General features: G+C 37.6%; 1 protein-coding gene across 4 annotated transcripts in view; it reads left to right on the top strand.

The window, feature by feature from the left end:
- Positions 1-16,479, top strand: part of LOC131435937 (uncharacterized) — a 316,170-nt gene that overhangs the window by 264,443 nt on the left and 35,248 nt on the right. For all 4 annotated transcript variants that reach the window (XM_058604244.1, XM_058604242.1, XM_058604245.1 and 1 more), the window contains 4 exons: positions 2,175-2,254; positions 9,942-10,086; positions 11,378-11,700; positions 11,907-12,059. In XM_058604244.1, the coding sequence (XP_058460227.1) occupies positions 2,175-2,254; positions 9,942-10,086; positions 11,378-11,700; positions 11,907-12,059 (701 nt within the window). The remainder of the gene's footprint in view (positions 1-2,174; positions 2,255-9,941; positions 10,087-11,377; positions 11,701-11,906; positions 12,060-16,479) is intronic.

The following is a 16,479-nucleotide window of genomic DNA, read 5'->3' as shown; positions in this document are numbered from 1 at the left end:
TCTCGAACGATTTGTTGTACAGCAGCAGATATTTTGTTCTCTTCCTCAGAACGCATTCTGATTGGCTGGTGTTGACATGGGTCAAATGAGGCAGGTTTTTCAATAGTGTACTATTGAAATAATTCAATGCTTTTTTTTTTACACGCTTAAGTTAAAAAATTTCGATTCTATTGGTAGTTAGATTATATAAATCCTTTCACAAATCACTGAGCTATGAGCTTTAAAAATTCGAGAAAGGCAAACGCGCCTTATGAATTATCCTCTTTGATACTCGTTTATACCAAACATTTCAGAAAAGTTTAATTTTGAATTATTTGAGATTATGTCACACAACTGAATATTGTATCATAAAATTGTGATCATATTTCCGATGGCATGTAGCAAAAATTATGTTGATTCGTTAGATACAACAAGTGATATTCACGATCAAAAACTTATCACTCTCTCAGAGGATAAATTTTGAAAAGGCACCCCATAGTAAAGTAAGTCGTATTCACGACAAAAATTGTGTTCCTATTTTCAGGCTGTTGATTTTCATCAACCGCAACCATCCTGCTTTCGGTATGCGAAAGAAACTTTAACCAAAAATACGACTTATGATATAAATTGGGGTAAAACGGGTTAAACAGGCTAGTACTGTCATTCACATTGTGTTTAATTGGATCACAGATGTTTTGCACATAATATTAACCAATAATGATAGATCGTGTTGGATCTGCTTTTGGATTGTAGATCATATTTCAACTGAATATTATAACTAGAAAAGAAATGGGGTAAAACGGTACAACGAGTTTTCTGCTGTCAATAAAACTGTGTGCAATCGATTTGTTAAACTTTTTTTTACATCGGAAACACTCTATTCGCTCTTCTGGAAGTTCTTCGGTTTCATGTTATAGAGTTAAGCTTGAATACAATGCAGTATAACAAGGGAACTTGGGGTAAAATGAACATGATAGCATTTCGTGCGGTCCTGCTAAATACATGGAATCGATTTTACTGACCATTTTACACCAAAAAAATGCTTTGTGGTGAGCTGTATCATGACTCGAAAAAAATCGTCGCGTTTTTGGTCCATTTTTCCCCACTGTGCAATGCCTCAGATGGGAACTTTAGTTTCACGCACCAAACTTCCCAGACTTGGACCCTTCCGACTATCATTTGTTTTAGTAAATCAAGTCTCATGCACTTTTCAGAGCAGAATTCCATAATTTTTGATGATGTTGAAAAATGGTTTCACGGCTTCAAAAGATGAATTGTTCTTTCGACGAAGTGTTCGTGAGTTGGCGAAGAAGTGCAAAAAATACATAGCTTTGAAAGGCAGCTACTTCTAGTAAAGTTGAACCCATTACATACAATAAACAAGTGTTTTAATAAGAAAAATCCAGCATTATTTACTGGCACACTCGGTATACCGATAAAGCACATTATCGACTACTTCTAAAATACATACTGGTTGGTTAAACAACTTCCCGGAAACTGTCAAACTCTTCAAACCTACCTTGTCATTTTCAAACCCGTATTCAAATATGTTTGTCGGTTGAGGTTTTTCATCTTATTTCAATGTGGATTCCACACTTCCATCCAGTAGAATAGAGACGTTATAGAGCTATTGACTTTTGAGTTGCGTGGTAAAGTGATTTCTTCCGTTAGGTAATTTGCGTGCTTTCAGTAATACATACCTAGAGTAACCGAACTCGCCTCTATTCCAGTTTCACCATTGATCCTAAAATTTTGGCGAGAGCGTGATCTGCTATCTTTGGCCAATGCTCTGATTCAGGGGAGGCTCTTGTGGAAAACCATCTGTTTATCATGTACCGCATAAAACCTACTCTGTTTCATGAGAATACATTTGAAGGAAATGGAATTCAAATATATTTCTGTAGAAAAAGGATTTTTTTTGTTAGCTACTGGAAATGATACTACATTTACTCTAATACTTTATACACTGGGAGATGGAGAAATTTCTATTATCGACACATTCGGCAATGGAAGCCTAAAATTATGAAATGCACTATGAATGGATGAGAAAAATCATACAGTAAGTGGGTTGCAAATTTTGTCAAACCATCCTTTGCCAGAGTCCGAAATAACTAACATCATTCACCGACTTCATAATGAAATTTCTGCATTACAACACATTAAAGCACTCCGCAACTCTTCTTTTCTTCCCACAGGTAGCTGTACGGTAGGAAATAGGACATACTTTCACGGTGAAACATTCAAATTGGATTGCCGAACACAATGCGTCTGTCAGGTAATTGAATTTCCATTACACTTTGGTTCTTATTTTCACGAGTCATGCTTCTTCCGTGCAAGGCTACGAACCATTTCCGGCTGTTTGCTCGTTTCGGGGTGCGATTTTCCAATTTGCCTATTTGTGTGATTTCTGGTCCGTGCCTGCTGTCACGAACGGCTAGAAGATTTCCACGCTGAGTTGGTAAAAGGGCCTACTTGAGTTAATCGATTCCAGAAAGCCGAAGTATTTGACAGAGTGTGTAGGTTGTGACAGGCATTCTTACTAATTGTTTGCCGCAAACTGCAGGAGGCGTCATAATCATTATTTTTTTTTGAGTAGGCACTAGCACGGAGATCCATGATGATCGCCTTATTTTTTTTAGCGATTTAACCAATTAGACCCTTTCGTCAAGTCACCAAAAAACTGACGACATGTAAGGAAAGCTCCGGTAGCACTGCAATGTAAAAAGGGAAAGCCAATTGTGAACGTATTGACTTTGCTTTTCGAGAAAGAGAGTCAATCAAGTGCGAACAAAGATAAGGTATGTTTGTTCTGATTGGACCAAAAATGCTGGGGTGAGAAGTAACCACCGAAATCGCTGAAGCAAATTTTGATGATACACATTTTCAACTGTTTGCTTGATTTTTTCCACACTCTTTCGATCGATACTCATCTTCCGCAAATGTTATTTCAAGAAATGGATGTAGCAAAATTGACTGATTCGAAAGTACCGCCACAATTCTCGAAATGCCAACCAATGAAAGTTGAATGCTTTAAATTTGGGGTTTGTTTGTAAAATATTTAATATACATTCCGAGCGGTTTGCAGCTGATCTCGGTAGCAATTTACCAAACCTTCGTCTAAATTTTCAGTCTGTTTCAGTTTTGTTTTCATTTCAGCCTACGCAAATATTTGAACTAATGATTATTTTCATCACTGCGGTTAGATTCCGGCGATGTTCGGCGGTTGATTTCGCCCAGGCGCAGTTGAAGAAGAGTTTATGCGAGTCGTTTCTCTTCCTTGCCACTATGTATGAAGACCGTGACCGTCAATAGATTCTCAGTGCACTGGGTAGGTCTTCTAGGAGTTCACCAGGCAGGGAATTAATTATTGGGGTTCTCATTTTCCTTGCCGGCTAGCTTCCCTTTCGGAGTGTCGTTGTTTCTCGGGCTACTGCACTGGTATCATAGCAGATGAGATCCAGTAACGTGAAGCCAAGAGATTAATTAGACGTGGTTGCGTTCGAGCTAATGACAAATTTTTCACTTGAAATTCATGACGAATTATTTCTGCTGCCGAACTAGGATAGACACAATAGCTTCGCCCTGAAATTCGACCTTCCGTTGATGTTATCGTAATAAATGAGCGATACTTAAGTTCAGTAATAAAACGTGTGTCTTCTTTAAATAAATAAATAAATAAAAAGAACAAAAAGAACGATTAGAAAAAGGATTTTGATTTTAATAAGTCTGACAGAGCAAGACTTTTATTTTCCAGTATTGGATAGTAAGAGAAAAATATAAGAATTAGGAGCAGACAGAACCTGAAATTGCAAGTAGAAGAGCATTTGTCTTATTTACTAGAGAAGTAGAACTATCTTATTAATGTTAATATTTGGAGTCTTTAGTACACTCGGAAGTAAATGAGCAATTCCAAAAATGGGTAGCTTCATGAACACTAATTTGGATGAAACTATTCACATGCTTTCAGAATAGAATAGCCAGAAGTGAACAGGTTTTGTCGTGAATACGACTTACTTTACTATGGGGTGCCTTTTCAAAATTTACCCTCTGAGTGATGAGTTTTTGGTCGTGAATATCTCTTGTTGTATTTAACGAATTAACATAATTTTTGCTACATGCCATCGGAAATATGATCACAATGTTATTATAAAATATTCAGTTGTGTGACATAATCTTCAATTATTCAAAATTAAACTTTTCTGAAATGTTTGGTATATACGAGTATCAAAGAGAATAATTCACAAGGCGCGTTTGCCTTTCCCGTATTTTTAAAGCTTATAGCTCAGTGATCTGTGAAAAGGGTTTATATAATCTAACTACCAATAGAATCGAAATTTTTCTACTTAAGCGTGTATAGAAAAAGCATTGAAGTATTTCAATACTACACTATTGAAAAACCTGTCTCATTTGACCCATGTCAACACCAGCCAATCAGAACGCGTTCTGAGGAAGAGGACAAAATATCTGCTGCTGTACAACAAATCGTTCGAGAAAATGTTCCGAATAGTGTTTAATATCGTAGTGAGTTCCACAAATTGGTCCTTCTGAAAGGCAGGAATGAATGCCGTACAGCATCCGGATAGTTTCTTCCAATGAAATGCAAATCCGAAATGAAATAATCGAAATTAAAATTCTGTATGCCGCTATTTTTATAGCCGTTAGGACCACCCATTAGTGGAAAAGCTACAGACGAAATCACGTAAAAAGAAACCTTTTAACAAAAATTGGATCAGTTGGGATTCTATCGCCACTGCGAGCAAATGTATTTTGTGTCGTTTGCAAAACTAGTTTCGCTTTCGTCAAGAGCGATTACGTCACAGCTGCCAGTAATTTGCATTGGTGAAAAAACAACAGTGGAGAGCATTACACAAAATCAGCCGTTCTAATGGCTCTAAAAGTTTTCTAAAGAACTATTAGGATATCTTGCTCGCAAATCGAAGGTAAATATCCTCAGTTTAGTGCAAATCTAGCACTGTTTGATTTGATTTGTGCACTTTTCGCTGTGTGAAATTCACAGTAATCGATATCAAGTGAAGCCTTCTTTGCTTGCATAATTCATACGATTGATCATCTAATTGATATTCGGAAGTGTTAAGGAACATGTAAATTGTTTTTGTATTGACGACATCCAATTATGTCTCTGACATTACCCACCCGTCTTTTTTAGTGTCAAACTTCATTGCTTCTTTGAAAACCATAATGAAATTGCAAGCAACACCCGATCAGATGCACATAACAAAATCATTACACAAGTATATCAACAGTTGATATGTATAACAATTTTTATTATTTTCAGATATTTAACAAATGAAAACAGTTGAAAGTTAAAACTTATAATAACAATATAATAACAAAATCAGTTAAGATGTTTTATTTTCATTTGCAAGACTCATGATAAAGTTCATTAATTGAAAAAATGAGTTCTTCCGTTGCTTTATGTCGAAATATAATGATCAGAATTTCAAAAAACTAAAAGAAGAAACCATTGTTATAAATTTGTGCTTTTGGACTTCATCTACTTAAAATGAACTTCATTTACTTAAAAGGAACCGATTTTGGTTATACCGATTTCCACTTCCCGGTTCCGGAAGTATCGGAAATAGTGGTCAGGAACTCTGAAACGAAACTCACTCAATTATCTTAGAGATGATTTTATCGATTTCACAAACTTAGGCTCAAATGAAAGGTCATATAGTTTGCTGTTGAATTTCATTCTAATTCCGGTTCGGATATTAAAGTGCGTTTAAAATTTCGCCATTTAGTGACTTGACATAACTTGACATTGCGTCATTTAGTGACTACATAACAAATTGAAAAGGTTATGTTAGTTCATACCCAAAGAAAGCTTCTAATTTTATTCAAGTATGAAAAAAAATTCTTGGCAGAATCTTCGAGTGATATTTTTGAAAATTTATTTAATATCATTACACCAATAGGTGGATTAAAGAAGTTTTTTTCTTTAAGTACACTAACAAAAACCACAATCCCGGATTGTGATGAGAATGGTGGAACAAAAACTAAAATATGGTTAGTCAGTTCGCTGTTTATTTATACCGGTTTTAATCTTTTGATAATTGTGTTCATGGGCCACAACATCAATAGGAGTTTAATTATTTAATCACTGGAATCAAGTAAAACAAACACGAAAGAAGTGCGAATTCTTGCAATTATACGAATAACATTCCATTAAAGATATGGAACACTTTAGGTAGTGGCGTATTAAGGGGAGAAAGGGGGGGGGGGGGCGAAGGGGGCACTTGTCCCGAGTGCAAAGTTTGGGACCTTTTTTTCGCTAGTCATAAAACTGACATGTTTCCTTCACACTTCTAAATATAATTAATACGCTAATAATTCGTATTCGTAGTTCGATTGTGCGAATTTTTCAACTTTCTCTGCTTCACTTCAAGAATCGTAACGGTGCATTTACACTAAAGTTTGACTTATTGACGATAAACATATTCTATCACACGCGGAATAAATGAGAGTTAGAAAATACATTGAAAATTGTTATAGTGGTTTTATACATACACAGAGGAGAGCTTCGAATAGTTATTTGGAAATATTTTACTGGTTCCAATAGATTTGTGAAATTTAACCGATGTTTGCAACTGTTAGTACGTTTACCATTTATTTATCTACTCTCTTGAAAATGATTTTTTTATACTTATTAGCCTGTAATTCCATATCCGAAAGTCGTATCCGGATGAAATTTGACAGGGTTGTATGGGATTGTAAGACCTTTTAATTTGAGCCTAAAATTGTGAAAATTGGTTGAGCGGTTTTTGAGAAAATCGAGTGAACGTTTTTATTTTTTTTACAGTTTACCCAGTTACTTTGTAACTGGAAGTCGAATCAGGATATAATTCAATAGCAGGTTATGGTCCTTTCACTTGAATCTGAGTTGAAGAAATTGGGTTATGCGGTGTCCGAAAAAAATCGAGTGCACATTTTTTGTTACATACACACATACATACAAACCTACACCCACATACATTTTGCGTACTCGACGAACTGAGTTGAATGGTTTATGACACTCAGCCCTTCTACAGTTTTCACAGTGATTGCAAAGACTTTCTATGAGATAAACGCAAAAATGATACATTTTATCATGTTGAGCAATGGCTCCAGTAGTTATCTCATATACGAAAACCATTAGCTAGAGTGAGATTTACTGTCTCTGTGCGATAAATTGACCTTAAGGGTGAGATGAATATAGGTGCAATTTCGTCGAGTTTTCGTGTCGCTATAACAGCTATGTCTAATTTTTTTTTCTTCGGTATGACTTCTTAGCCCCGAAGCAAAGATATTGTATTCTATTTTATTACATTAAAGTTTTGCATAAAGCAGTTCAATTTGAACCGCTATGCACCGATGAGTCAAAGACGAAACGTAAACATATCAAAATCGGCTCAACCCATCAAGATATATTTCTATCCGTGACAGCCTCCTGAATGTTCCTGACTCAACGTTATTTTTCGATACATCCATACAGCGCGAAGTGCGTGGAATCCCGGAACACCTACGCTTGATGGAAATCCCAAAAATATTTTCAAGTTAGTTCAGTCATATTGACTCTGAGAAAATATTTTACACGAACGGATCACGAATTGAAGGGGCTACTGGGTTTGGTATATTCAACAATAATGTTTCGGTCTCATTTAGGGTTCAAGAACCTGCATCTGTTTATATGGCAGAGTTAGCAGCAGTTCATTATAGTTTGTGTGTAATCGTTACATTATCTCCAAACCATTATTTTCACTTCACAGATAGCCGGAGTGCAATTGAAGCCATTCGCTCAAACGCTGCTGGCAACAATGAACCGTTTTTCTTGGACAAAATAAAACAGTGCCTGAACGACATATTGAACAATAATTATCAAATCACAATAGTTTGAGTCCCGGCTCATTGCTTCATTCTTGGCAATGAAAGAGCCGATGTTTTAGCCAAACGTGGTGCTATTGAGGGTGAAATTTATGAGAGACCGATTGCTTTCAACGAATTCTATAGCGCGTCTAGCCGAAGAATACTTGCCAGCTGGCAAGCTTCTTGGGATAAAGATGATCTGGGTCGGTGGATGCACTCAATTATTCCTAAAGTATCGACAAAGGCATGGTTCAGGGGACTGGATGTGAGTAGAGATTTCATTCGTGTGATGTCCAGACTCATGTCCAATCACTACACGTTAGATGCACATCTCCTTCGAATTGGACTTTCCGAGACTAATCATTGTGCTTGCGGCGAAGGTTACCGCGATATTGACCATGTTGTTTGGACATGCGTGGAGTTTCGTGATGTCAGATCTCAACTAATAAATTCCTTGCGTACCCAAGGTAGTCTATCCAATGTCCCAGTTCGCGACATTCTTGCTTGTCGTGACCTTCCTTACACGAAACTTCTTTATCATTTCATCAAGTCCATTGGAGTTCCAATTTGATTTTTATTTTATGTTAGACTGTTCTCTCTTCCATGATTTCAACCAATAGCCAACTATATGATATTGAATAAAAGTGATGAATTGATACCAACAAACCTGAAGTAGTTATAGGGTCATGTACAAAATGAATGTATTTTATTCAATGTAATTTAAAAAAGAAAATGGCTTGATAAAAACAGTGTTTAGATTAACTAATGAATACCAACATACTAATATGATATTCGAAATTTATTAGGTTTAAAGTACTATGTATTGTGGATGCCATGGCGAAAAAAACCTTATGTATATTGCCTATAAAATAAACGTATTTATGGAAAAAATATCAAAATCGGTTATGTGCCCTTGCACAAAGTTTGGCTAACCCCTGAATGACATTGAAGTCGCCGTATTATTTTGCGATTACTTGACTTCAAATCAACAAACTGTAATAAATCGGATACAATATCCTCGCATCGGCTCTAAGAAGCCATACCGCAAAATAAAATATTTTGAAAATGCACCTATAGGGTAACAGAGGTATTTTGGCCACTTCATATATTTTGGCCCACCTTACAAACTTTATCGATTTCATCGGATTTTATCGATGTTAAGTAACTCACTTTGCATCAATTTGAAGCTAATCACATTAAATCACCTATTGCGGAAGGGGTTTTTAAAGATATTACAATATTTGGTGGATATTTTTATAAAGTGGGCCAAAATAAAATCAATCCTAAAGTGGGCCAAAATACCTCTGTTACCCTATTTATCTCATCCTTACGGTCAATTTATCGAACAGACACAGTAGATCTTACTCTAGCTAATGGTTTTCGTATATGAGGTCGGGTGAACAATTTGTTGAATCCAAACCTGTATCCGATCGCAAATAAAAAACTTTCACCCGAACCCGAGAATTTTTTTTTCTTTGGAAACCCGAACCCGACGGATAACCGATAAAAAAGAAAAATCCCCACCCGTATCCACCCCAAACCCGAAGGAAACGACTAAATTTTTGAGCCCGCACCCGAACCCGACAAACATTTGTTTTTCTGAACCCGAACCCTACTAGTACCCGTCGGGTTCGGGTTCGGGTCGGGTTTCGGATACCACTACCTGTAACCCGACCATCTCTAATAAGAATCTGATAATAAATTCTTGATCGAATCACTTCGGTGTCGAACTGAAGCCTAGTGAAAATTTAGCATCGAAATATCATCAGAGGTTCTTCTTCCTTTTGATTATCTCTTCAGCGATATTCCTGTGGGTGAAAATTCTTCATTAGGTTTTGCTTATACTCAAAATTACTTGTTAACTCCGAGGTTCAGCGTTTGGTGGATGCTTGTATAATGTATGGAAATCTCACAAGTCATTTTTTTAGGAAATCTCTTGAACCGAGTGCTAATGAAATGAACTTTTTCTGACCATGATTTTCCCATCACACTCTTAATCACTAATCAGCCGAAGTAAAATTTTCAAAATTCTGTTTCATTTCTGACCTTAACTTTATCCTTTCGGCAACACTCATTTCTCACTGTCGTATCCATTTCAGAACGGTAGACACGCATGTTCGACCCTGTGTCCACACGAGAACCTACCACCGCCCAACGATACGGCTATCTGTGTGGGACCGCGGTTAGTGGAGCTTCCGGACCATTGCTGCCGGGTGTGGCTTTGCGAGCAACCCACCACCGATGGTAAGTATTTGATGATATATTGATCTGTGTAAATAAGATCGACCGCTGCGTAGGGTTCTTTTTGTTTAGTTTGTGTTTCGAAAAATAATTGAGCCTTTCAAAATTGCGAAAAATGACAAGGAAAAAGTGAATCCAATATTTCAGCAAAATTCCATAATGTGACAGAAAACATAAATTAAAATACTGAAGCAACTATTGAGGTTACTTCATTTACTATTCGCATATTCTTCTTCCCTGGAATATTAGAAATCATGTTTGCCATTGTTCGTCATGCTTACAAGTTTAGTGACATGTTGAACAATCTTTGAAAGGTGATACCTCTGTCTGTTGTTGGTCTTGAATGAAAAACTTTCGGAATTTTAATCCATCTGTTGAAAAAACTTGACCAGAATGGTTGTTGAATCTAGCTTTCCGACCGGTTACAACCCTTCCAGAGTGTGAATGTAAACAGCTCGTTTCCTTAATCCAACTTGCCAGAGGGAAAAGTTTTCCAATGTAAAAGAGCTAACTGTCCGAAAGTCAGATTGAAATCTGCACCCACCCTTTCAACTTCCATGAATATGCTGATGAGGGTTTTTGTTTTTTTCTTCGTGTCATGTTAAAGTTCCTTGCCGAAAAATAAAAAAAGATGTCCGCTCTGACCGGTAAACGCAACGTCTAGGCAAAAGTAATGTTAATGCCACTCCAAAGTAACACTTTTTCCATTGACCCTTTGCCATTGTCGGTGGAACCGTGAGCGATGGATAAGAAACTCGGTAAAGCTGGTGCCTCTTCTCACTCTTTCTCTCTCTATCTTGCCGTGTGAATTTTCATGCTGAACGTGACCAAACACTTTGTTCCGTCAGTCGCACAGACAGCTATATTTTTTAAAGTTGGCCCATTTTTTAACCAACCCTTTTACGCTCCAACCCAGCCGGGATTGGAAAGTGGGTGAGTTTTGTGAACACGAGAGAGCTACTTATCATGATTTCCATTTTTGAAATGTTCATTACCGCTTTCGTTTCGGCGCTGCGTCGGACAAGTTTGCCTCGAATCGCTGTTGGTCTGTTTACTTACATTTAGGTCCAGTTTTGGTCAACGGTACGAAAAAGGTTTGGTCCGAAAAGGCGAGATTTAAATGACACAACAATTTCCAGTCACGTCACCGTGATAAACGTCTGATAGTAAGCATTTTATATTTTTTTCCTTTTTTTCCCTCCGATGGCGACACGCTATTCTCGAAACTGCTGACGTAATTTACACGCCGGTCCACTCAATCTCGCACATGTACTCCACACGAACACGAACACAGTGAATGCAACCTGTTATAATTCATCCACAACTCTGTGGTCACCGTGCTCTCAAAGCTGCGGAATTGGAGTATCCACCAGGAACATCACCACTACGCCCGGCTGTCAGAGGCTAAGCACCGTACGGCTCTGTGAAAACCACAAATGCAACCGACAGGACAATAACTACTACAGCCTCGGTAACAACTACGGCGAGGTAGCACCGGCCGGTGAGCACGTGGATGGCATCTTTGGAATAGGTGCTGCTGGTGGTTCGAAAGGACAACAGCACTATCCCGTGGCCAACAGTTTGCTGCTACTGGGAGAACCAGAACATCGTAGAAGGGTGAGTGCCCGGAGCGCAATTCTGTGATTAATAAGGCGGTGTGAAGCAAACGTGATGAACGGTATACTCTAGTGTTTCGGGATAATTACCTTTCCTACTGCTGGAATCAGTAATTAACAAATAATTTTGCTCCGTTTGTCGCACACACTCGAAGTAGTAGGAAAATAAATGTTTAATTTATCTCTTTTGTGTTGTGCTGCTTACAGAAAGGCCACGAATGCCGGAGTGTCCAACGAACATCCTCTTCTCGTTTGCGATTGGGACCGTGTGTATCGCGGAAGCTGTACAGGCCGAAAACTTGCGGCCACTGCCAGGACCCCAAAATGTGCTGTGTGCCTTCAATTACCACGACAATCAAAGTGAGTAGTAAAATATTAATAATGCATAAGCGAAAACCTGGATGACAGAGAGAGAGAGAGAGTCTTGATTAATCTGATTGCTTAATGTGTTCTATCTGATTTTCTCGAGTGTCATCGGTTCGAATTGCTCGGCAGAAATCGGTTCACTTTGTTTACTAAGTTTACGATTTTTGCACATCATCATAAAAGTTAACTTACAAACATTGAAATTGTTACTTTGCCCGTTCTAAGTTTCCTTCCTCTATTCTTATACATCAAATACTCTTGACTTGTCTCCTTCTGTTTCTTTAAACAAAACAAAAATTACGAAATCAGTGACTCAGTTTTAGGGAAAAACATGGGAGTTTTACCTCTAACATTTTAGGGGCTCAATACCTTCCGGCTCGAGAAAAGTAGCCATATTTTATGATTACTCTAGGAAGTGTGAAAGTGGTTTTATTTCAATGAACTGAAAAGCATCGAATAATACATATCTCATACATGTGAAAAAAATTACCGTTGTAAGTGCAAGATTGTAGATTGTACGACCCGTGCCGCAAAAGGCTTTTATTTTGCGGTGAGCCCGTTATCTCAAAAACTATTAGATCGATTCATTTCAATTTATCAGGATTTAGCCTAATGGTGTTATAATGCCTTGCTTTTGTCATTTAAATAGTCTAAATAAAACATTTATAAGATTCGGTTTATTCCTCGGTCGTTAGTATTGTGAGCTTATCAAATAACCATTAGAAGACGCTGGGATTTTTCAGTTGCGTCACATACATTACTACATCTCTCGAACCGGATATATTCGCATTAACCCTTTAAAAATTGATCAACCTTGTTAGCTTTCAGTTCGCTTTCACATCTCATCCAAAACCAAGAAACCAAGTACAGTATTGTGTAGTGAACAATAGAACGATCTCGAAATGAGTGAACCAAACGAACAAAAGCTACCGCCGACACGAAAGAATAAAATTATTCTTGACTTCAGGCAGTGCAAAATTCGACCTTCGATACGAGAACTTGAAGGTTTGCTTAAGGAGCAATTGCATCTAGACATTAACCGTGTGCATTTACTTCAATGTAATAAGACAAATAATGTTGTTTACATCTAGTTTTATAAAAAGTTGGATGCAATTCAATTCGCAAATAAACATAAACTATGTGCACTATGTAGAGCACGAAAACATTAAGTACAACATTTCAGTATATATGGAAGATAGTGCTATAGAAGTGCGTGTGCATGATCATCCCTCAAGCATCATCGATCCATATATTCGTAAAACCATGTCCCAATACGGAGAGATTCTCTCTATCGAAAAAGAAAAGTGGAAGAACTTTTTCTCCGGTTTTCTAAATGGCGTACGGTTGTTACGCATGCGCTTGAAGAGGCCAAACATTCTTATGTGACTTTCGGTCAAGATACAAGAATTCCGTGCAAATCACTTGTTACCTATGACAATCAGATGGCCACATGTCAATATTACCAGAAAGCTGTTCACAATGGTAAGCCATGTGATAAACTGGACAAGGAGACAACTACACCAAAGGACAGCGAAAATGACTGAAAAGGCAAATGAAAGAAAAAATACAATTTTGAAACTACTGTACCGCTTATGTAATTGACTGGACATGGATTTCGTTCTCATAGTTTGCAAGTGAAGCTGAGAGTGACCGAAATTTCTTGGCATTTTTGTGTATTTGGGGTCAATGAAAATGACTTTTATTAGCTCTAGTTAACAACATACCCAACGCCTGTGAAATAAGTAACGATTGTTCCGCCAATAACAGTGATGCCGAACCAATGGACGGGAGCATGAATAGCGAACCACTGCTCTCCCTTCATTCGCTAGATAACTGCGAAAGCGCCTCTCATCAAAGGAAAAAAAATACATGATCCAGCAATAAAAAATAATTACCAGCAATTCTATTACCTTTCTATAGAAAATAGATCGCACCCGTCATGTCCATTCTCACTCCTTCCCCCCCGCACCCAATGACTATTTTCTGTGCTTAGTTTTAACAAAGAAGCTTTGTTTTAACAAAGAACTTTTTGGACTATAAGAAGAAAGAAAATAAAACTTAGAATTGAACGGTTTTTTTGCCTTTCTCTATAGAAAGGTATTAGAATTGCTGGAAAAACCGACTTTCGAACGGAGCCTCGGAGACCCATAGTGTTATATACCATTCGACTCAGTTCGTCGAGATCGGAAAATGTCTGTGTGTGTGTGTGTGTATGTGTGTGCACTTTTCGAAGATATTTGAACGCGCTCAATTTTCTCAGAGATGGTTGATCCGATTTTAACAAACTTGGGCTCGTTTGAAAGCTACTGTCGGGCCATTGATCAAGTTCGAAGATCAAATGGTTGTGATTTTTGGTTCCAGATATATGATTGTATAAGTGACGTAACCTACAAAACACGTTGATTTTTACCGCTCTTATATATATAAGGGTGCCAAAATTTTGGGATCACCTCTATTTTCGTTAAGTTCTAGTGCTCAAAAGTTTAAGCACCTCGAAAAAAGCCTTCATGCAAAATTTGACCTAAATCGGACATGCTTAAGGTGTGCTGCCCGGTGGTAAAGGTTTGACAATTTTCGATCTTGAAAAAGCACCATAGGGGGGAGTACACGAAATTTCCAAAATCGAAAATTTTTTTTAATGCCAAAACTCTTAAAACTGCATAAAACATCGAAATTTAGTGTCATCTCAAAAAAAAAATTTTTTTGAAAGAATCAACTTTCTGGGACTTAGAAAAATTTTCGTATTTTTTCTAAGTCCCAAAAAGTCGATTTTTTCAAAAAAATTTTTTTTCGAGATGACACTAAATCTCGACGTTTCATGCAATTCTAAGCCTTTTGGCATCAAAATTTTTTTTTCGATTTCGAAAATTTCATGTACTCCCCCTTATGGTGATTTTTCAAGATATATGAAAATTTCACTAAGTGGACTAAGAAGGCTTTTTGCCTTTCTCTATAGAAAGGTATTAGAATTGCTGGAAAAACCGACTTTCGAACGGAGCCTCGGAGACCCATAGTGTTATATACCATTCGACTCAGTTCGTCGAGATCGGAAAATGTCTGTGTGTGTGTGTGTGTGTGTGTGTATGTGTGTGTGTGTGTGTATGTGTGTGTGTGTGTATGTGTGTGCACTTTTCGAAGATATTTGAACGCGCTCAATTTTCTCAGAGATGGCTGAACCGATTTGAACAAACTTGGGCTCGTTTGAAAGCTACTGTCGGGCCATTGATCAAGTTCGAAGATCAAATGGCTGTGATTTTTGGTTCAGGAGATATGATTCTATAAGTGACGTAACCGACAAAAAGCGTTGTATTTGAACGCGCTCAATTTTCTCAGAGATGGCTGAACCGATTTGAACAAACTTGGGCTCGTTTGAAAGCTACTGTCGGGCCATTGATCAAGTTCGAAGATCAAATGGCTGTGATTTTTGGTTCCGGAGATATGATTCTATAAGTGACGTAACCAACAAAAAGCGTTGTATTTGAACGCGCTCAATTTTCTCAGAGATGGCTGATCCGATTTCAACAAACTTGGGCTCGTTTGAAAGCTACTGTCGTGCCATTGATCAAGTTCGAAGATCAAATGGTTGTGACTTTTGGTTCCAGAAATATGATTGTATAAGTGACGTAACCGACAAAACACGTTGATTTTTACCGCTCTTGTATATATAAGGGTGCCAAAATTTTGGGATCAACTCTATTTTCGTAAAGTTCTAGTGCTCAAAAGTTTAAGCACCTCGAAAAAAGCCTTCATGCAAAATTTGACCTAAATTGGACATGCTTAAGGGGTGCTGCCCGGTGGTAAAGGTTTGACAATTATCGATCTTGAAAAAGCACCATAGGGGGGAGTACATGAAATTTCCAAAATAAAAAATTTTTTTTGATGCCAAAACTCTTAAAACTGCATAAAACATCGAAATTTAGTGTTATCCCGAAAAAATTTTTTTTTGAAAAAATCAACTTTCTGGGACTTCATATTTTTTCTAAGTCCCAAAAAGTCGACTTTTTCAAAAAAATTTTTTTTCGAGATGACACTAAATCTCGACGTTTCATGCAATTCTAAGCCTTTTGGCATCAAAATTTTTTTTTCGATTTCGAAAATTTCATGTACTCCCCCCTATGGTGATTTTTCAAGATATATGAAAATTCCACTAAGTGGACTAAGAAGGGTTTTGCCTTTCTCTATAGAAAGGTATTAGAATTGCTGGAAAAACCGACTTTCGAACGGAGCCTCGGAGACCCATAGTGTTATATACCATTCGACTCAGTTCGACGAGATCGGAAAATGTCTGTGTGTGTGTGTGTGTGTGTGTGTGTGTGTGTGTGTGTGTGTGTGTGTGTGTGTGTGTGTGTGTGTGTGTGTGTGTGTGTGTGTGTGTGTGTGTGTGTGTGTATGTGTGTGTGTGTGTGTATGTGTG

Source organism: Malaya genurostris, chromosome 3 (genome assembly GCF_030247185.1).
Source record: "Malaya genurostris strain Urasoe2022 chromosome 3, Malgen_1.1, whole genome shotgun sequence".
NCBI lineage: Eukaryota > Metazoa > Arthropoda > Insecta > Diptera > Culicidae > Malaya > Malaya genurostris.
This window is presented reverse-complemented; position numbering and strand designations above follow the sequence as displayed.